The sequence below is a fragment of the Urocitellus parryii genome, chromosome 6 (assembly GCF_045843805.1).
Source record: "Urocitellus parryii isolate mUroPar1 chromosome 6, mUroPar1.hap1, whole genome shotgun sequence".
NCBI classification, from domain to species: Eukaryota; Metazoa; Chordata; class Mammalia; order Rodentia; family Sciuridae; genus Urocitellus; species Urocitellus parryii.
The window spans coordinates 16,150,694-16,173,827 of NC_135536.1; the positions used below are offsets into that span (position 1 = coordinate 16,150,694).

Below are 23,134 nucleotides of genomic sequence, written 5' to 3' on the forward strand. Positions count from 1 at the left end.
TTTGTTTTTCAAATCAAACTCTCTTATTTTCTGTCTGCTTTTAAGATTTTTTATTTAGTTCTGATCTCAGAATATGCTTACCATGTGTCTTAATACATATATTTTGCCTGTGTTAATAATTAAGCTGGTTGGGATTTGTTCAGCATCTTTTATTTGTAGATTTAGGGTTCTCATCAAATTCAGAGCTTTTGGCTATTATTTTTTCAGTTTTTTTTCTTTTTTCCCTCTCCTTTTGGAACCACAATTACGTGTATGTGAGACATTTGATATTTTCCTAAAGGTAATTGAGGCTCTATAAATTATTTTTTCCTTTTTCTTTCTTGGCTTTATTTTAGAAGATTTCTATTACTATGTAATTTAAGTTCATTTTTCTTTTCACCATTGTCTAAGCTGCTATTAATTCTTCAGAGTGAATTTTCATTTCAGATGATGCAGCACTTAGTTTTTATAATTCCTGGTTCTGGTTCTGTTGGCTGATTTCTTTCCTCCTGGTGATTGGTCATATTTCCTTATTTCTTCGAATGCTAGTAATTTTTTTATTATATTCTGGTCATTGCGTATGTTACATCTTAAATGCTGTGCTTTATTTATTTATTTTTTAAAGCTGTTGATGGACCTTTATTTTATTTATTTTCTTTTTTTTACATGGAGTGCTGAGAATTAAATCCACTGCCTCACACATGCTAGGCAAGCACTGTACCAATGAACCACAACCCCAGCCCCAAAAGTTGTGTTTTATTGTATCCCTTTAAGACATATGAGCATGGTTCTGGTAGGAAATTAAATTTCTTCTGTATCAGTTTAGTTCTTGTGAAAAGCTTGCTTTTGGAGGAAGCAGGCAGAGCTAGAATAGCTTTTCTTCTAAGACTAAACTTCACTTGAAGTGTCACCCTCCTGGAGTCTAATGAATACTCATGAATTCAGAGATATATTTTCATTCTAGCTGTTGGGAATTTGAGTGATTTCTGATCTTTTGGGATTTCAGAATTGTTTTGGTTTTAGTTCCCCATTGATCTTTCTCTAGAATTTCTTCTGTATGTGGTCTTGTGGAATGTATCCTATGCATGCAGAGAATGGTGTTTTCAGATCTCACTTACAGACAGAGTTTCTGGAGCTCTTTCTCTGCACTGCAAATTTTAGTTATCTTGGCTTCTCTGAACTCCAGGCTGTGCCTTTAAATCAGCAAATATACTGAGTTCTGTTGGATTCTACCTTTATGTGCTCTGAAAATTGCCTCCCAAGTGAAAGCTGAGGCAACTGTAGGACTCTCCTTGTTTTCCCCCTTTCCAATCATGCACAGTGCTTTACTTCCAATTACAAATGTCTGAAAAGATTTCATTTTATATACTTTGAACGGTTTCTAGATGTTTATGGAGGGGAACAAGTTCAGACCCTGATACTCCTGCTTGGCTAGATGTCTTTCATATTTCACATTCTCTCTCATTTTTTTATATTCTCAAGTGCCTTTTTTAGCTTTTTAAAATTATTTTTTAGATATACATGGCAGTAGAATGTATTTTGACATATTATACATACATGAAGTATAGCTTAGTATAATTAGGAACCCACTCCTGTGGTTGAACATGCTGTGAAGTTTCATTGGTTGTGTATCATATGAACATAGGAAAGTTATGTCTGATTCATTCTACTGTCTTTTCTATTTCCATGCCCTCCTCTCTTCCCTTCATTCTCCTTTGTCTAATCCAGTGAACTTCTGTTCTTCCCTCCTCGCCTTATTGTGTGTTAGCAACCACATATCAGAGAGACAATTAGGCCTTTGGTGTTTGGGGACTGGCTTATTTCACTTAGCATGATAGTCTTCAGTTCCATCCATTTACCGGTAAATGCCATAATTTCATTCTTCTTTATGGATGAGTAATATTTCATTGGGTATACATATCACATTCTCTTTATTCATTCATCTATTGAAGGGCACCTGAGTTCTGTTGGATTCTACCTTTATGTGCTCTGAAAATTTTCATGTCCTTCTAATCTGCTATTCCATTGAGTTTTTAATTTTATGTTTTATTTTTCATTCCTTGAAGTTCATTTGTTTGATCACATTTCCTTGGATGCTTTTCATATTTTCCTAATCTTTGCTCATATGAAGACATTTTGAAGCCTTAATTTAATTTCTCTATTTACATTAAGCTTATTTGATATTGTTTATATGATAATTCCAATATCTGAAGTATATTGAAAGGTTGATCTTGCTGATTGTTTCAGCTCATGATCTCTTATTTCCTTGTGTTTGTGGTGTTGTTTAGTTTATTTTAATTGAATTTCTACCAGTAGGAATTTTTTGAGGGATAGATTGAAAGTTTTACATTTCCTAATACAGAATTTATATTTGCCTATTTCATGTATTGAAGTTGCTCAAAGACACAACCAACCCTTAGGATCACTCTGCATGAAATTTCTCACTTAAGTGATCCATGATTAATGTGAATATAAGTCATACAACAATGTGAAGGCAGCTTTTGGTTACAAATGTTCAGGGAGGTTTTTCTTCCCCTTCTTTCATCACTACCCCTTCTTTAAAAAGGGATAATTTCTCATTGTATGTTCACTGCTTTAGTCAGAGGTCAGTTCAAATTCCCATATTGGTAGGCTCTAGACTTTATCTCCTGTTCTTCTTTGATATGTAGCACAAAAATTGGATACAAGGGTTCATCTGATACCTGTAGAATGGAATAATATAGGTGCTGTATTACCTTTCAGGATTCCCACTGGGGATACCTTTGTTTTGTTTCCAGTTTTCCTAATTCTTTAACTTCTCAGCAGTATATCTAAAATGATTTTATTACATTTTTTCTACTATTTTTAGTTTTTGGCATGAGTTATCTTTAGGATATTTTGTCAAACTGTCTCTTTGTTTCTTGGTATAAAAAAGTATATGTATGTGCAAATATTGAAATGTATTTCCTTTTCTCTATGGGCTCTATGAAATATAGATGTGTAAGGTTTGATGTTTATTAAACCCCTGAGTAGAATTTATTTACCATTTATAATTTGGTGGTTCTTTGATTTGTTTGCCTTTTTTATTCCTTCCTTGACTTCTTGGACATAATCCAGCGCCTGGTTTCAGTTGGACTGGATTCAAAGAATGCAGTTTGTGTTTGGGACTGGAAAAGGGGAAAAATGTTGTCTATGGCTCCCGGTCACACAGATAGAGTAAGTATTCTCCTTTGGAATTTATAATGAGTACTAGACAGGAAAAAGCCAAGAGAGAGTTTAGGGAATTTTATTCTTCTGTTTTGTTATTGCCAGATAGGTCATAGTTCATTGAAAATTTCCAACTCTTAAAAATTATACAGTTGTGGGGGAGGGGAGAAGATGGAAAGAAAAATGGGAATCATTGTATAATTATGGAGGTTCTTTGTTAGGTGATGAAATGTTCTAAAACTGATTGTAGTAAAATTCTGCAAGCATACTGAGAAACATTGGATTGTACACTTTTAATGAGTAAATTTTATAATATGTGAATTAGATCCCAGTAAAGCTGTTTAAAAATAAAAATTTAAATTTAAAAATTTAAAGATTGTACAATTATAAATACCCATGAAATCTTAGAATGCAAATGTATTATAGGACTTGAGTCAATACGTGTGGCATTAAGCACAAAACTTTTAACCCAGTGTTTGCTTCAGTAAAAGCTGTGCATTTTTCTGTTAAAAACCCAGCTTTATTGAGTATAATTGATTTATAAAAGACTTCATATATATAATGTGCACAGTCTGATGAGTCTATACATATGCAAACAACCATTATTGAAGTATCAATTTTAAAATTAAATGAGTTTGTGTCTAGGGTCTCTTTAGTTTCATTTACTAGTAATATATTTCATATGGATTATATAGTTAAGGTGAAAAATATGTTGTTTGTGTAATTATGTGTTAAAATTATGTATGTGTATGGGCTAGGGATGTAGCTTGTGGTAAAGAGCTTGCCTAGAATGTGCAAGACTCTGGGTTCAATCCTCAGCACTGCAAAAATGATAAAGTAAGAAAAATTAAAATATTATTATAAATTTTTAGAACCCTAACCATTTTTTACTTTGGAAACTAGTTAAAATATAGATTCCCTATTCCAAGTTATGTAAGGTTAATATAAGGAATATTTTGTCAGCTTCCTAATTAAATATTACACTGATTCTATAAACATGTCAAAAATTCTATAAATTTTTTAAAATCTCTAATTTTGTGAGTGTATGTGTGGTTAAATCCTTGCCTGAAGCAACAACAAGGCATAATCAGTGATTCTGTTTTGTAGAAATCTGAATCTGTAAAAGTTGTGCAGAAAATTTTAAGTACATTTGCATTTTGAATAATATACTTGGTTTTCAGCAAATCTCAAAGGAGCATGTTATATGGTGTCTCTCATTCATACACACACAATTGAGATGATTATTAACATGTTAGATATATTTTATTAGACAACTATGTTTTCTGAGTGACTTAGATCAAAGAATTTCACATAAAACCAGTTTGGATTTAGTAAATAGACTAATTTTAAAAGATTATATTGTCAATGGGATTTTAAAAAGCATTTTGTAGTCCTTTGCATTAATATATTTTTCATGTAATCTATATCATGATGAGTTGTTAAACATTAACTTATGTTCTCTTTCTTCATTATCATTGAAAAGTATTTCTAAAATTTTTTGAGATAGTAAACATTTTAAGTTAGATGATAACAGGAGTCAAAAAACATGGTGAAAACCCTCAGATTGCAGGATAACTGAATTATTTTTCAAATGGTTTTCTTTCATTTATTTCTTAATTATGTGTTTCTAGTATATGTTTTATTTCATCTGAGTTTTTGCTTGTAACAAAATGCTTTGTATGTATTTAAACTTTGTGGGATCTTAGATATGAACAAAGCCTGGAGACCTGCAAATTTTAAGTATATGTAAATTAATTGTATTTGACCCATAAACAGTAAGAAAACTAAAGAATAAAAGTAAATTGCTGTGAAATAAATGTTTAGATCCTTTATGAAAGTAATTCTATGTGATAAAAAGCTATAAAAATATTCCTTATTTCTTATTGTGTAAGTATTAAGTGTATGTTCCATTCAGAATCTCACCCCTTTAAAAAAATTATGCAGGCACCTGCATAATTTAAGCCATTCTTATTATTTGTGAATAAATTCTTTTTTTTCCCCTAGTACTGTGAATTGAACCTAGGGCTTCACACATGACAGGCAAGCACTCTACCACTGAGCTATATCCCCAGCTCTTTTGTATTTTGTGTTTTGAGATAGTCTCACTAAGTTGCCCAGCTGGCCTCAAACTTTTGATCCTTCTACCTCAGCCTACCCCAAAATTCTTTAAAAAATTTTTTCAAAAAAGGAGTTTTGAATTTTGCTCCAATAGTTGCTTTATAAAATTCATTGAAGCTAATAGTTTTTATTTCTTATCATTTTCATATTTAATTTAGTTCTTATAAGATTTTGAAATGTGGGATTTTTGATCATGATTTATTGAGGCTGCTGTGGTTTCTGATAGGTTTGGGTAGTTTGATCTTTTGGACAGTATTCTTAAATGATTCTGGAAATAAATATTTTAACCATGAATCTGGTTTATTTACAGATATTTGATATTTCTTGGGATTTGTACCAGCCAAATAAACTTGTCAGCTGTGGTGTAAAACATATCAAGGTACTAGAAGGGTCTTATTTTATAATAGTCATGTTTAGTTTTCTACTTTTAAGTATGAATCACATTATTAACAATTTAGGATTAGTTTTAGAATTTTGACAGTACTTTTTTTGAAAATGTCAACTTTTTAATGTTCTTATATTCAATTAATTATTTATTTTGTAATTACTTCTAGTATTCTGAGGGATGTAGGCATGAATAGGTAATTAATGAACCACTCTCCATAAGGCGTTTATAATCTTATGAGGTAAATTTTACAGTATTCTTGTTTCTTCAGATTTCCCTCACAAAGTAAAATGTGAGACTAGGAAACCAAGTGAGCTAAGTTTTTCATTTGCAGGACTAGAGTGGTATGGTAGAAACAACATGGATAGAATTGACTGTCATGTATTAGATGTTTAACCTGGGTGAGTCATTTAACCTCTTTGAGCTCTTTTCCCATCTTGAAACTATAACTGTTTTTACCATCCTCAAAGATTTGATGATTTAAAAGGAAGCATACGTTCAAGTGCTTATAATAGTGCCCAATGAGGGTCTGCTTTCTGAAAGTGTTTTTTCTTTTTCTATGTTTGCTTTCTGATTTGACTTTAGCCTTGATAGCCACTATTTATTTTGCTTATGCAAGCTCTGGGTTTGTTTTGTAATTATAGTTCAGGTTTTGAAGTCCATAGTCAGTGGTGATATTCATTCCTATGTCTATAGCAACTTTTAAATCACCAGTGCAAACTGCAAGTACTTGCTTTTTTTCCACTGTCTTATGTAACAGTTCTTAAAAATCAGATAATTTGAAATAAGTAAGAATCTGTGTTCTAACCTTCTTTATGATATATTCACCTCCATCCATATTTTCTCCAATAAGTCTTTTTTTAATATTTTATTTTTTAGTTGTAAATGGACACAATATCTTTATTTTATTTTTATGTGGTGCTGAGGATTGAACCCAGGGCCTTGCGCGTGCTAGGCGAGTGCTCTACAGCTGAGCCACAACCCCAGCCCTCCAATGAGTCTTTATTGCTGCTATAATTCTGGTTTTAATAATCTGGTAATAACTTGATAGATGGGTAGTATTAAATCTTTATATATTATCAACAAATATTTAACAGCAAAGACTCTATTAGGCTTTAAGGCACATGATGTAAGCACTGTGAGACAAGGACATTTATTTTTGATGAACAAAATGATGTTTAACAAAGTACTTGATATATTTTAACTGCTTAGTAAATGGCAAATTAATTATGAAGAAAAATCTTGCTGCTGTTTTATATTATAAATAAAACTAAAAGATCCATTTTCAGTTTTTTTTTTCTTTTGCAGTTCTGGGGATGGAACCTAGGGCTTCATGCATGCTAACAAATGCTCTACCACTGAGCTACATCCCCAGCCCCACTTTTAGGTTTCTTTTTTAAAAGCTCATCTTTCAAACTAAAACAAACAAACAAACAAAAACTATATTAAGAGGTACTTTTCCTTTTCTTTCTTAGGGACAATGAATAGTTTGTTCTTTTTGTAGATAATATGTGTGAGGAAACTACCTGAGATGACTAAAACTGAACTGGCTAATAGCCACTAGCCACTTGCAGCTATTTAAATAAAATTAAGGCTAAATAAAATTTCAAATTCATCAGTCACACTAGTAGCCACTTTCCAAATGTTCAAGAGTCATGTGTATCTAGTGGTTATTATAATGGAAATCATGTGTACATTACAGAGAGTACTTCCACCATCACTGCAAGTTGTGTTGGATAGTACTGGTCTAGATTCAAGAACAATGGTTCCTAACTCCTGCTGAGCATCAAAAGCATTTGAAAACCTGGCTTTTATTCCTCAAAAATTCTGTCTCAATTTGTTGGGGGCCAGGGAAATTATGGGAAAATTTATAATTTCCCCAGTGGATTATAATGTGAAACCGTGGTTAGCAATAACTGATCTTGAAGAAAATAATAGATTCAAAGTGGGACTTGCTAAAAGGAAGAGACCAGCTTTTCTTACAGAAATTATGGCGCTTTTAAATTTAAAAGTCATTAAATTTCAACTCATTAAGGCATCTGTTAGTTGTTTGAATGGAAAAGTATCATAATTTTTAGTTCTTTGAAGTGTCAGGTTTAAAATAGATGTATATAAAATACTAGAAATTATATTATTTGAAGTAGTAATTTACTTTTTGTAAAACTAAGTTTATTCTCTGGGCCTCGTTTCTCTATATAGAACTATTTAATATATACATCCCTGCCTGAACTCATTAAAATTTCTCTTTGCACACTGTGAAAATTTATTAAAATCTACATAATAGAGAAAAAAACCTCTTTTATGAAGATTCATTTTTTACTTCTCTCTCCCAAGGATGACCAAATCTTTCCAAATGAGAATCTATCTTATTTTTAAGCTTTATGAGGAAGAAATTTGCTCAGCTTTGAAAATACCAATGAGAACAATGTACAATCCCCCCATCTTTGCTGTTTCTATCAGAAATCGAACATTAGATTTGGTCCTTTTTACCATTTGTGTATGATGTCTTATCTTCATTGCTAACTCATTCCCAAAACTTTTAATTCTCTGTTTCATGTTTTTATTCAATATCAAAGGAAAGCAGTAGTATATTTTTAAAATAATCTAGTTCAACCCCTTTCTCTTACAGACAAAGATTGAAACCAGTGACTTACTATTATAACATAGCTTTTGACTCACTAGGATGAGGATGTGAACATTGAATACTATTGAATCATAAGGCAGTTTCTTAAGTAATTTCTAATCTGCCATTCTAATATAATATTGAAGTATTGGAAGTGTTTTACTTTATATGTAATTTGATTTTACTGTGTGCCTTTTAGTTCTGGAGTTTATGTGGAAATGCTCTGACCCCCAAAAGAGGTGTGTTTGGTAAAACGGGTGACCTTCAGACAATATTGTGCCTAGCCTGTGCTCGGGATGAATTAACATATTCTGGTGCACTCAATGGGGATATATATGTGTGGAAAGGAATCAATCTTATACAAACAATACAAGGAGCCCATACTGTAAGTATAAATATTTTAAACACTTTGAGATGTTAACTACTTTATTGTTTTAAAACCACAGACTGCATAATGTAGCACACTGTTTCTTATCAGTTTCTTGAAAATTTTAACTGAATTAATTTGTCCCCAAGATTTCAAGGAAGAAATATTATGCAGTTTGATTCATGGATATTTATTAAATTAGCATAATTAGTATCCTGCTCAAAGTTATTGATTTAGCAGTGTCTTTCTCAGAGTAGTGTTAAAAAAAAGCTTGTTGACTTTAACCTTAGGGTATTCTAGATTAACTATAAGCACTTATAGTAAAATAAGGCCAGTACTCTTAAAGATAACTTACCAAGAGCAGTACAGGTGTAGAAAAAAAATAACATTGAGGCCTGGGGTTGTGACTCAGAGGTAGAACGCTCTCGCCAAGCATGCGTGAGGCACTGGGTTCGATCCTCAACACCACATAAAAATAAAAAATAAAGTTATTGTGTCCACCTATAACTAAAAAATAAATATTTAAAAAATGATGTTGATTCCTTAAATAAATGTCAAAGGGATTTCATTTTTGTAGCTCTTGAGCTTTTAATTTAAAGTACCAAATAAGAAAAATTCATTGTTAAAACTGAGTGGTTTTTAAAAAAATGTTTTTAGTTGTTGATGGACTTTTATTCATTTATTGATATATGGTACTGAGAATAGAACCCAGTGCCTCATACATGCTATGCAAGCGCTGTACCACTGAGCTACAACCCCAGCCCAAAACTGAGTGTTTTTTGATTTGAGCTTTTTAGCAGTTGGGTTCCTCCTCACAAAGTGAAGGGAGCTAGATAGCACAGAGCTGCCACATTGTTAGCAGTCAGATCTTCAAATAGAAAAGCCCCAAATAAGCTGGATATGGTAGGACACACTACTCAGAAGAATATGGCAGGAGAACCATGGGTTCTAGTCCAGGCTGAGGTACTTAGTGAGACCCTGTCTCCAAATAAAATGTTAAGGCTGGAGATATAGCTGAGTGTGGGAGGCCCTAGGTTCAATCCTTAGTACTGAAAAATGAATAAATAAGCATCCTTGAATCAAATGTATGAAATATGATATGTCAAGAGCTTTGTAATGTTTTGAACAACTAATAATAAAAAAGAATCAAAAAATAAAAAAATTTTAAAAATAAATAATAAATAAATAAATAAGCATCCTAAACATGATAAAGGACTACTTGAAAAGATGTGTGTATTAGCCCGTTTCTGTTTGTGATTAAAATATCTTAGAAATTCAACTTAAAGAAGGAAAGGTTTATTTTGGAACATGGTTTCAGAGGTTTCTATCCATGATCACTTGGCTCCATTGATTATGGACCTATGGGGAAGTAGAACACCATGATGTGGAGCACATGGTAGAAAAAAGCTGCTCACCTCATGGAGACTGGGAAAGAGAGAAAGAGAGAGAGAGACACACACACACATACACACCGTTTGGTGACCTATTTTCTCCAACTACACTCCACCTTTTACTATTTCCTCTACCTCCCGCAGCACCATCAGCTGAGAACCAAGCCTTTAGCACATGGCCTTTGGGGGAACATTTAAGTTAGGTCCAAAGCATGATAATTTGCTCTAAGTAAAATGCTCAAAACCCAAAAATAGTAGTCTTTTTTCCACAAAAGGCATGGCAACTCACATTCTTACCATCTTACTACCAAATACTAGTTTCCTTCTTGTATTCAATGGCACAGCATGTGACTAGTATTGTAAAATATTATTTATTTTCTAGGTAAAAAATGGTAGATTCTTGTTTGAATTCTGTTGCTGTTTCTGAAATTTCAAATATTTACTGACCACTTTTTTTCCTTTTTTGTTAATTGACTTTTCTCTTTTCATTGTTTGGTTGGTTGTATTTTTGAATCGCTTTTCATTCCTTTATTCATCTGTACATTAGGATTATTTACCTTTTCAGTCAAACATATTGCAAATATTTTCTTAATCTGTCTATCTTTATGATATCTTCATATGAAAAATTTAAGTTTTTTTTAAAGAAATGCTTTTTAAAATATTTTTTAGTTGTTGATAGACTTTATTTATTTATATGTGGTACTCAGAATCGAACCCAGTGCCTCACACATGCTAGGCAAGTGCATTACCCCTGAGCCATAGCCCCAGCCCCCCCAAATTTAAATTTTTTTCTTAAAGGCTTGTGAGTGAACTGCCATGCCTAAAAATTATAAATAAAAATGTCTCATAACCCAAAATCATACAAGTGTTGTTGTGACTTTGTGTGTGTGTGTGTGTGCGCGCGTGTGCGTGCGCATACTGGGAATTGAACCCAGGGACACTAAAACACTGAGCCATATCCCAGTTCTTTTTTATTTTTATTTTGAGATAGGGCCTTGCTAAGTTGCTTACAGCATCAATAAGTTGCTAACTCTGGTTTTAAACTTGAGATCCTCCTGCCTCAGCTTACCAAGTTGCTGAGATTACAGGCGCGTGCACTGCGCCTGCTATTCTAACTTTTTCTAAACGTATTTTTTACATTTAGAATTTTCTCCTCTATAATTCATTATAAATACACTATGAGGTTTAATTAATTTTTTCATTATGTCTGCAAATACCATCTTAATTATATATTCAGTTTCTAAGGATATATTTCTAGACTTTCTTTTCTATTTTCTGATATTGTTTATTCCTCTATGATACTAAAATATTGCTAGATGGGTTTCTATCTTTATATGATAGATGTTCTTAGGAAGCTTAAATTGTTAAATTACTTTTTCTTCCAGGCAGGAATTTTTAGCATGAATGCTTGTGAAGAAGGGTTTGCTACTGGTGGAAGAGATGGCTGTATTCGTCTTTGGGATGTAACTTTTAAACCAATTACTGTGATTGATCTCAGGGAAACAGACCAGGGATACAAAGGTAATAAAACAAATAAATGTCTCATGATTAGACAAATTTTAAATGTGCCAAAGATTGTCTCTTTTTTTTAATTATCATAAATGTATGTTTTGTAAAAATGAATAAGACTTTCATTTCCTCTTCACAGTGTATACATTTAATTGAAATCCATTGAGGAAAACTTTTGGATTCAATGTTACAACAAAGATTCTTTTGTATATCTCGTATCTATTTTAATAGAACCTGTTAGCACAAAAAGACTGGGACTAACATGTACACTTCACAAGTCAGCTCAGTGCTTTATTCAGGAATGAAGTTTCACACAGGAGCAGGGGATGCAGAAACAAAATGATGCTGTGGTGGGACCCACTTTTCTGGTGGATGAGCCCCCGAAAAAAGAAAGGGCCTGGGCTTCTATAGGTTATTCTGAGAGGGTCTAATGAGCATATCAATTTTCTTTGGGCACCCAGGAATTTGGAGTTTGTTCAATCAGTCAGTGAAGGGGTCAATTTTAGTGCTTAGGAATTTGGGGTCTGTTTCATGAGGCAAATGGGAGGAAGTCTAGGGTCAGTGGTCAGTTTCTGGGATTTATTGTATTGGACCTGATGGAGGGCCTGGGGTCAGTGGTTGGTATCTGGAAAGGATTTGTTTACCGAAGGATTAATGCTTTGGCCTCTTCCAAGAGACTGCCTTTCCAGGTATGATGGACACCTCTTCCTCAGGGTTTGTTTTATCACCAGGAAAGATATTGGGAAAGGATCAATGTTCTCAATGTATGGCTTTCCTTCTCACTCCCTTTTTCCCAGGTCTCCCTACTTTGGGGGTTTGTCATTTTCTATATCTAATAAAACCTACAGAGAGATGTGACAGTCATTTACTTTGGTAACATTGGATTTTGAAAATATTTATTATTAAAATGCTATAATAACTATTTAGCAAATAAACTATTGTAGATAAAGTATATTGGGGATTAGGGGAACTTTTATTAAGGGTGATTTAAATGTACATAGATGTGTTTTTTCTTTATCCAGATTTACTTGTCAGCAATTGGGAAACTTTTTTTCTTGCAGGACTTTAAAAAGTTGATGTAATAAGATAGGATTTTTCATTATAAAATTTAACATATTATTTGCCAATGTGGCATTCTACTATAAGACTAAGATTGGAAGTTACACTGATTGGTGTTTAAAAAATACTCCAGTCACTTGGGAGATATGTAACCCTGGGCTAATTATTTAGCATTATCTGTAAATTGATGATAATAAAAATAGCTATCTCATAGTATAAATGAGTTAATATATGAAAATGAAGAATATTTGGTACATGGTAAAGGTGTGAATGTTGACTATTACTCTATTTTCATTAGTTTTACTGAACATTATTGCATTTTGAAGCTTAAAAAAATTTGATGCTTTTAAAAATTCTATTCTCGAGTATTATTAAGTACAGAGTGTCTTTATGTTGGCCATATTAAACAGATGAGAAAACTAAGAAAAACTGTTTTCGTAGGGTTAAAAAAGGAATTGTGGAAGATGCAAAAAAAAAAAAAAAAGCAAAGGTAAAATTCTATCTTCTTAATGAATCCGTTTCTGAGCAGATTGAAGAAATGCAATATAAACAAGAAGTGTTAGATTATTTTTTTTGAAATGCAATACAATTCTATTAAAATAGTTCCTGAGTAATTACTTATCGAATGGTGAAGTTTGTTAGTGCTATAAAACTTTGGCTGAGGAAATAGACTACCTGGAATTGTCTGACAAGGAAAAAGGAAGCCAAGTGTGTGTCTTGTAGGATGGGTGGAAATTAGGTATATAAAAAAGAGAAATATCATTCCATATAGAAAACAATATGGACAATTGAAGAAAGTAAGAGTGTGGATCAAGGGACTCCCATATTTATTTTATCTTGCATCCATGGCATAACAGGTACAAAAATTAATTTTCAATTAGGAATACTGGCATTATATTGTTATAGCATTGGTATAACATACAATATTGATATTAAATATACGTTTCATTAGGTTTGTCTGTGAGGAGTGTTTGTTGGCGAGGTGACCACATTTTAGTTGGAACACAAGACAGTGAAATTTTTGAAATTGTGGTGCATGAAAGAAACAAACCTTTCCTAATTATGCAAGGGCATTGTGAAGGTGAACTTTGGGCGCTCGCTGTTCATCCTACTAAACCTTTGGCCGTGACTGGAAGTGATGATCGTTCAGTCAGGTAAGCAAATTATAAAGTAATTGTATAGACTGGAATCTGTCCTTAAATAAACTTAAAAAAACACTCAAAGCTTAGAATTAAATTTTATGGCTTACAGTATATCAAATGAACATAATTAATAAGTATTTCAAATTATAGAATTTATAACCATTAGAAAGATTTTGATTTTTTTCTCTTGAAAATATCTAGCATTTGCAGCTGGAGGTATGGCTCAGTGATAGAGAACTTGTCTAGCATATGTGAGGCACTTGGTTCAATTTTCAGCACCACATATAAATAAAAATAATGGTCCATCGGCAACTAAAAATTATATATCTAGCATTTGTTCCATATTAGGATATATAGAGCTACATATATCATTTTAACAGCCATATGATATTCTACTGTATGAATATACTCTAATTTATTCAACGAGTTCATTATTGTTAGCAGTTTACTTTCTTCTAGTTTTGTGTACTTAATAAATGCAGTGTTTGCAACAAATATCATACATTTGTCATTTTGTACATATATAAATGTCTCTATGATAAATTCTTAATGTTCAAAGGATATGTGCAATTTAAATTTGATAAATGCCTTACATAGAGGCAGCAAAACTTTACACACTTACCAATATATAACAGTGCCTGTTTTCCCACACCCTTGCCAGCACTAATTATTTCTGAAAAGGTGGAAAAATAGATTTGAAAATACATATTTCTTTCATATTGAGAAATGTTGAGTACGTTTATGTTTAAAGGCCATTTGTATTCCCTTTTCTGTGACCTATTTAAGCTCTTTGCCTATTTTAATTAGTTCACTAGTTTTTTTCTCTAATTGACTTGATTCTCAGCACCGCATATAAACAAATAAAATAAAGGTCTATCAACAACTAAAAAAAAAGAACATAACTCCAAACGTCATTATAATTTTTTCACACAGCATTCCTTTAACATAATAAAATATTTAATGTAGGAATTCTGATTGTCTCATGTAAATTTTATTTTTTCTTAGAATTAGGATCCAAATAAAGTCTATATCTTGCAATTATTGATATGTCTGTTAAGTCTCTTATTCAATAGCTTTTTTTCCTTTCATTTACCCCCTTTCTTACAGTTCATTTGTTAAGAAAGACTTTACTCTGTAGAGTTTTCCATGTTCTAGGTTTGGCTAATTGCAGACCCAGAGAATACTTTAACACATTCTCTATTCCCTGTGTCCTATAAACTGATAGGTAGATCTAGAGGTCTGATGAAATGCAGTTATGAATTTTTACCAAGAATATTTCCTAGGTAGCGAAAACTAGCTCTCCTCTGATGGTATGTAATATATAGTCTTTTTTTCTTTTTCTCCTCCCCCTCCTTCTCTTCTTCTTCCTCATCCTCCTCCATTTTTGGTATTAGGAAGGATTGATGGGCATTGTTGAGATCAATGTTGCTCAACCTTTTTTTCACTGTTACTTTCCCAGTGAAACTTTAGACTTTTTAAAAAAAAAATTTCAACCTTTCTCTGTGAAATTTCAATACCAAAACTAACTACGTATCTGTTTTTATATTGTGGCCATTTATAGGAGTATAAAACATTGTAATTAGATTTTTAACACCTAATAACTCATTTTTACTTTTTGGAGGTAATAGTTCCTCTATTGAGAATTTTTGGAATATTTGCATATACATAATGAGATACCTTGAGAATGGAACCCATGTCTAAATATTACCAAAAGCTTCATCCTTATCCCTGATGCCAATACAAATAACAAGGACAAGGTTTTGAGGAAAAGGAAAGAGTTTTATTAATTTGCTTGAAAATAAGGAGAGTTGCAACCTAAAAAGCTACTGCCCCCCTTGTAAAAGGGAACAAAGAGCTTTTTAAATGGAAATTCTGGATGTACCTATAAAAGGGTACACACAAATCATTTTTACCTGGTAGCCTGGAGTTAGCCATTGCTCAGACCTACTGGCACCAGTTTCCAGGTCTGCAAATCTTGCTGGCACACATTCCTTCATTCTTGTGTTCAGTAAGCTGGAGGACACTGTAACATCCTAAGATGGGAAGAATATTCAACTTGCTTCTTTGTGTTTAGGGCAGGTGAGAAGGAGAAGAGGAAGAAAAAGAAGTGGGAAAACAACAAAAACACAGTTTTAAAATAAGTCTCCATTGAAGGAGCAGCAAGGTTCATACACAAAGTGTGAAGTAGACCCTGTTACATCAAAATTAATTGTTTCATGCACACATATACATATAGCCTGATGGTAATTTTTTTTTTTTTTGGTAGTGCTGGGGCTTGAACCCAGGGCCTTGTGCATGTGAGGCAAGCACTCTACCAGCTGAGCTGTATCCCCAGCTCCTGATGGTAATTTAAAAAAAAAATATTTTTAGTTGTAGATGGACACATTATTTTTATTTTTATGTAGTGCTGAGGATCGAACACAGTGCCTCACATGTGTGAGGCAAGCACTCTACCACTGAGCTACAACCCTAGCCCTAGTAATTTTATATAGTATTTTTACTACACTTGCATTGTGAGCATCACTTGAGGTCATATATGGAAGTTTTCAGTGTCATTTCAGATTTTGGAATTGTGGATTAGGGTTGTTCATCCTATTATTCTTCCTGCACATTAGTGGTATTTTTGTTGTTGTTTCTTTGTTTTTTGAGATGAGATCTTGCTGTATTACTCAGGTTGGTCTCAAACTCCTGAGCTCAAGTGATCCTCTAGCCTCAGCTTCTGGAGTAGCTGGGGCTACAGGCATGTGCTACCACATCTGGTTTACATTAATGCCTTTGTTTTTTAGGTCTAACCATTCATGTGTGTAAAGTTTTCTTTGGTTTAAATGGTGGAGTGGGCATCCAGACTGATTATTGATAACTACTAATGTGTCTTTACAATATACTACTCAACCATGCCATTTACTCTCATTATGCTAGTCTATTTTATGGGGATGGACGGTGCCATAGCTCTGTTGAAACTTGCTATATGGGCTGCCCTTTATCCATGTGCTTTGCAGGAACTATTTCTTTTTAAATATTTATTTTTTAATTATAGTTGAACACAATACCTTTATTTCACTTATTTTTTTTTATTGTTGGTCGTTCAAAACATTACATAGTTCTTAATACATCATATTTCACAGTTTGATTCAAGTGGGTTATGAACTCCCAATTTTACCCCGTATACAGATTGCTGTATCACATCAGTTACCCTTCCATTGATTGACAAATTGCCTTTCTAGTGTCTGATGTATTCTGCTGTCTGTCCTATTCTCTACTATCCCCCCTCCCCTCCCCTCCCCTCCCCTTTTCTCTCTCTACCCCTTCTACTGTAAATCATTTCTTCGATTTGTATTATCTTGTCTTACCCCTCCTTTCCTCTTATATGTCATTTTGTATAACCCTGAGGATCGCCTTCCATTTCCATGCGGTTTCCCTTCTCACTCTCTTTCCCTCCCACCTCTCATCCCTGTTAATGTAAATCTTCTTCTCAAACTATCGTCCCTACCCTGTCCTTGTTTACTCACCTTATATCAAAGGGGTCATTTGGTATTTATTTTTTAAAGATTGACTAGCTTCACTTAGCATAATCTGCTGTAATGCCATCCATTTCCCTCCAAATTCTATGATTTTGTCATTTTTTAATGCAGAGTAATACTCCATTGTGTATAAATGCCACATGTTTTTTATCCATTCATCTATTGAAGGGCATCTAGGCTGATTCCACAATCTTGCTATTGTGAATTGTGCTGCTATGAACATTGATGTAGCAGTGTCCCTGTAGCATGCTCTTATTAGGTCTTTAGGGAATAGACCGAGAAGGGGAATAGCTGGGTCAAATGGTGGTTCCATTCCCAGCTTTCCAAGAAATCTCCATACTGCTTTCCAAATTGGCTGCACCAATTTGCAGTCCCACCAGCAATGAACAAGAGTGCCCTTTTCCCTGCATCCTCTCCAGCACTTATTATTGTTTGACTTTCTAATGGCTGCCAATCTTACTGGGGTGAGATGGTATCTTAGGGTGGTTTTGATTTGCATTTCTCTGACTGCTAGCGATGGTGAGCATTTTTTCATGTACTTATTGATTGATTGTATGTCCTCCTCTGAGAAGTGTCTGTTCAGGTCCTTGGCCCATTTATTGATTGGGTTATTATCTTATTGTCTAATTTTTTGAGTTCTTTGTATATTCTGGTTATTAGGGCTCTATCTGAAGTGTGTGGAGTAAAGATTTGTTCCCAGTATGTAGGCTCCCTGTTTATCTCTCTTGTTGTTTCTTTTGCTGAGAAAAAACTTTTTAGTTTGAGTAAGTCCCATTTGTTGATTCTAGTTGTTAACTTTTGCACTATGGGTGTCCTATTGAGGAATTTGGAGCCCGATCCCACAGTATGTAGATCATAACCTACTTTTTCTTCTATCAGATGCCTTGTCTCTGATTTAATATCAAGCTCCTTGATCCATTTTGAGTTAACTTTTGTGCATGGCGAGAGATAGGGATTCAGATTCATTTTGATGCAAATGGATTTCCAGTTTTCCCAGCACCATTTGCCCAGGGTCTCGCACGTTTGAGGTGAGCCCTCTACCGCTGAGCCACAATCCCAGTCCCTAGGAACTGTTTTAATAGTTTCTTTCCTTATGGAACTGCTATTACCAGCTGCTGTATAGTTGCTGAAAAAACGGCAATTGGTCCTTTAGAAAGTAATTGTTCATATTTCTGTTTCTATTATTGGTGACAATTTGTTTGGAAAGGATTCTTCTAATGAAAACCACCAGAGATGCTCATTAAAGTGTAAATTGCCTTGGAAGGCTTTAAAAAACTGGCAAGATAGTAAGGAACTGTTCAAACATTTTATAAAACAAAATGAAAATTTAGGAGCATCAAAGAGCCAAAGTCACTTTTGCCCTGAGGGCATTTTTTCACTTGCATAAACTTGAACTTTGTTTATGGCTTTCTCTTGTGGTACTTTCTCTTGAGATCTTGAGTACAGTAAAATTTTATTGTAATTTTTTTTTTTTTTTTTTTTACCCAGGGACTCCAGCCAGAGGCTTGACTCTGGGAGTCCCAACAGACGAGTTTCAGCCACTGGCCACATCTTATTAGCAAACAGAAAAATGACGATGAAACAAGAAATGAATTTATTTTTGGTTTGTCTAAAAACCAGCAAAACAACTGCTCTAGAAATTTGTATTCCCTATACTGACAACAGTTTTAGGATCATATAGGGAGAGAATGAAAAGGGAGAGGCAAAAAGTATGCATATGCATAGGAAGTCTGGTTCTGCCCATCCCTTAGCTCTGGATTTTGGGGGCTTGATATGAACTGGGAAGGAAAAAACAACATATTAGGACAAAATGTCAGGACAGTGTCTGGGTACTTCTTCAGATTCCCAATTTTAATGGTGCCTATTACAGATGTCACAAGAAGGCAGCCAGGTTGTAGGCCCTCACCTGACAATGAACCTGCTAGCACCTTGACTGTGGACTTCCCAGGCCACAGAACTTCTGGGTGATTGATTGTTTAAGCCACCCAGACTATAGTAGTCTGTTACTGAGGCCCAAACTAAGACACAGGTAAAGGAGGAAAAACACTCCTCTTGTTCTTGATACAGAACATTATCAAAGTTTACAATTAAATCCCTGGTTCTCTCCACAGATGTTATTGATTTTGTTTTACTGGTGTGTTACTTAAGCAATCAAAAAAGTAAAAAGAATAAATAAAAATAAAGAGACTCACCTGTGGAGCTGAAGCAGCCATGGGGGTGCATGGCACCAGTTCTTGGGATCCTCAGAAATAAACTCATGAGAATCACACAGGAACAAGCAGAAGTTTATTAGAAAGGGTGAGAGTACAGATGTTCACAGGCACTAAAGGGACCACTTCCAGGGAGGACAAAAATTGAGATTTTTTAAGGACTTTTGTTCTGATTTTATTCTCTTGTACCCTCTTAAGTGGTATATTACCCCTTTGTTTAGCCCTCAGAAAGTTTATTTTGTTGAGGGTTGTGATGACCTAGTCACAGGGGTGGGTGTGACATGATTTTAGTGATAACCTTTGACAAGGAGTGGGGGGGTCATGAAGATCTAGTTGTGATGAATAGGTATGATATATCTTGAAACATAGTTTGCTTAACAGTTATAATAAACTATGGCTGGAGGAGTTTTGGCATACCACCTCCCATTTTCCAGAAGCTTGTTTGCTTTGAGAAGGTTCCCTGTAATACCCAGTCCTATAATTCATGGACCTTCTGGTGCACATGTCTGATTTCCTCCCTCTAAGTTACAACCCTTCATTGTCCTTCCTCCTATTACCTGCTCATGGCTAAATTATCTGTCTAACATTATCACTGCTAAGCCATCAAACAGCTATGTGGTAGTGTAAGTGAGGATTTTTCAGCTTCTATTTTTGAGAAAAATTCATAGCACTAAAAACATATCTACAAGAGCAAGTGAAGTTTACCATTAACACTTTTGGTACAAAAACACATGGAAGAGTTTTTTAAAAGTTTTTTTTTTCTTGCAATGTATCTGCTGAAGAATAATATAGTAAATAACCACAAACTTTAAATACTTTATATTTTCAGAATCTTCATGAATTTATTTAAGCCATTTTTTTCCATATTTTTACCACCATCAACTACAATTCCTTTTAGTAGATTCCAGTTTAGGTTGTATTGAATTAATGTTTTCTCAGCATTTTTGAAAATATTCTTGCCTATAGGTCTATGCAGACTATTCATAGTAGCTAATAATTCTTTAGTCATATTAAACTTGGCATTGACTTCTCAAATAAACAAGTGGGCAAAATTGGTAACATCTGTTAACTTATCCAGATTCAAGGAAAAACTATTCAGTTTTTAAATTAATTATTGACACATTCCCTGTATTCTTAACCCTTTGAGCTACTGTTCTTGTGAAAAAAGGCTAAATTTTCACTTACTGTATTTTCTCTGGACACAATTCTTCTGCTGCTACATCCCACAATTATTTACTTCACTCATCACTAATGAACAGCTTTCCTTTCTTGACTAACAAATAAGCCATTATTTGAAACTTAACTTTTGTGGGGACCTCATTTCAAATTTTAGATTTGCAAAGATATTCTTTCTGATGAGAGATTTTGTTCTAAATTTTATACTAATTTGACTATTGTTTTCCCATTAGTTGAAAGTATTATGATGAGTGTTCAATCTGGTAATATTAATTTGTTTGCTTCTAACAGCTACAGTGTTACATAATAAACACTATTACTTATAAAATTACATAATAAACACAGTGCTTTGCTATCTAATCAACAGTATCATTTGTAATCCATTGTTCCTTAAAAATGCAACATTCAGGGGCTGGAGATGTAGCTCAGTGGTGGGGCACTTGCCTGGCATGTGTGGGGGACTGGGTTCCAGTCTCAGCACCACATAAAAATCAACCATTGTCAATCAATCAAATAAAGGTGTCCATCTACAACTAAACTTTTTTTTTTTTTAAAATGCAACATTCAAAATTACTTTCTTTCCACTTGTCTCAACATGATAGATATGCACTATGGTAATAAAAATAATAAAATGTTGCCATGTAGTAGACATTGCACTTGAAATTCTCTCAAGTTATGATTGTACCTGCAATTTGTAGTGCACCGAGTAGTACAAAGTGATGTGTCTTTCTTTTTTTGCAACGTCTACATTCTGCCTCTGTAGTGATATGTAAGTCATAGACAATATGTAATAACTGATCATGACTGTTTCTATAAGACTTTATTTATAGGCACTGTAATGTAGGTTTTATATATTTTCTTGTGTTTCAGAATTTTGTCTTTTTAAATTTTTTTTTAATCATTAAAAATGTAAAATCCATTCTTAGCTCTCAGACTATACAAAAATAGGTAAAGGCGGCCTGGTTTGTTCCACAGGCTGTGATTTGCTGACATCTGTAGTAAGAGAGTAGGAATTCTGCAGCAAATACAGTACTTAATGATAAAACATTGAAACTTTAACTTTGAAGTCAGAAAAAAGACAATGGTGCCCACTTTCACTATTCCATTCAGCTGTGGACTAGATGTCTGCATCAGCACAGTAAGTTCAAATAGAGAGGGAAGATGGCAGATTGAGGGAAATGGAGAGATAGGAAGGAGGAAGGCAGAGGAATTAGAAAGGAAGAAACAAATGTCATTATGAGCAATATGATTATATATGTAGAGAAATTCAGAGGAAAATGCAGACCAATTATTGGAATTGGTTATTAAAATAATGTAGAAAAATAATTTTTATTTAAACAACACATTTTTAAAAAGAATACTGCTATAAAAACTTTTTAAAAACTATTTAGTTTTAGTGATATTTTTCAGACCTTTTGGGGTAGATACCTATTCATTAAGTTGTAGCCTTTGTTTCATAATATATGCAGTTAAAACTCCTAAACATTCTCCTCATTACTATTCTAGCTGTATTCCACAAATTTTGATGTGAAAAAATTTATTATGACTTATTTAAAAAATTAACTATTTTTCATTAGTATTTTAGATTAGTATTTTGTCTTTTGAAAGTATAGTCCTCATTTTTCAAACAATACCTTTTTCATTGTTGATTTCTACCATGTAATCTAAAACAGATTTTGAATTGAATATTTTTAAGTGTTGCACTTTAATTTAAAAGGCTATATATGCAATTTAAGGTTATGTATAGACATCTTTATATACAGAGAAAGAGAATTGGTTATTTTTGGTCATTTACAGTTCATCTACCTAAAATGAATGATTAGGACAAATTAATATCATTTTTTAAGAACAAAAAATTCTATCAACCTCTGTCATTTTAAGCATGAACAATATTCCTGTTTTCACAGTAAGAATTTCTTGCACAAAGCAAAGACAATTGAAATATCTAGAGAGCTGGGGGATGTGATACTCAATGGTTGAGTGCTTGCTTAGCATGCACAAGGCTTGGGTTAGCCATCACCAGCTCCCCCACACACACAGAAAGAAAAGTCTAGATTCATATTACTTAAAGTGAGATGATTATTTTAACCAATTTTTTTCATAGTTTATCATTATTTTAAAGTACACATTAATTAACTACTATTTTAAATTTTAAATCAAATGTTACAGGATTTGGAGCCTAGTAGATCATGCATTAATAGCAAGATGTAATATGGAGGAACCAATTCGTTGTGCAGCTGTAAACGTAGATGGAATCCATCTTGCCCTTGGAATGAAGGATGGCTCATTTACTGTTCTTAGAGTAAGGTATGGTATTAGAGCAGAAATGGAAACAGTAATTTTGTGTTCGTTGAGAGAGAATATTTTACATTGATTTTATTTATCCTTTCTTTCACACTTCTTGTTAACATATGTTTCAGATATTAGTTTCATTAAATATAAAATATATTTATAAAAAGAAATTTGTC

At 33.4% G+C, this 23,134-nt stretch overlaps 1 protein-coding gene across 4 annotated transcripts in view; it reads left to right on the forward strand.

The window, feature by feature from the left end:
• Eml5 (EMAP like 5) overlaps window positions 1–23,134 on the forward strand; it is a 175,489-nt gene that overhangs the window by 32,447 nt on the left and 119,908 nt on the right. For all 4 annotated transcript variants that reach the window (XM_026400970.2, XM_077799819.1, XM_077799818.1 and 1 more), the window contains exons 3-8: window positions 3,076–3,174; window positions 5,594–5,662; window positions 8,491–8,676; window positions 11,435–11,570; window positions 13,570–13,771; window positions 22,836–22,973. In XM_026400970.2, the coding sequence (XP_026256755.2) occupies window positions 3,076–3,174; window positions 5,594–5,662; window positions 8,491–8,676; window positions 11,435–11,570; window positions 13,570–13,771; window positions 22,836–22,973 (830 nt within the window). The remainder of the gene's footprint in view (window positions 1–3,075; window positions 3,175–5,593; window positions 5,663–8,490; window positions 8,677–11,434; window positions 11,571–13,569; window positions 13,772–22,835; window positions 22,974–23,134) is intronic.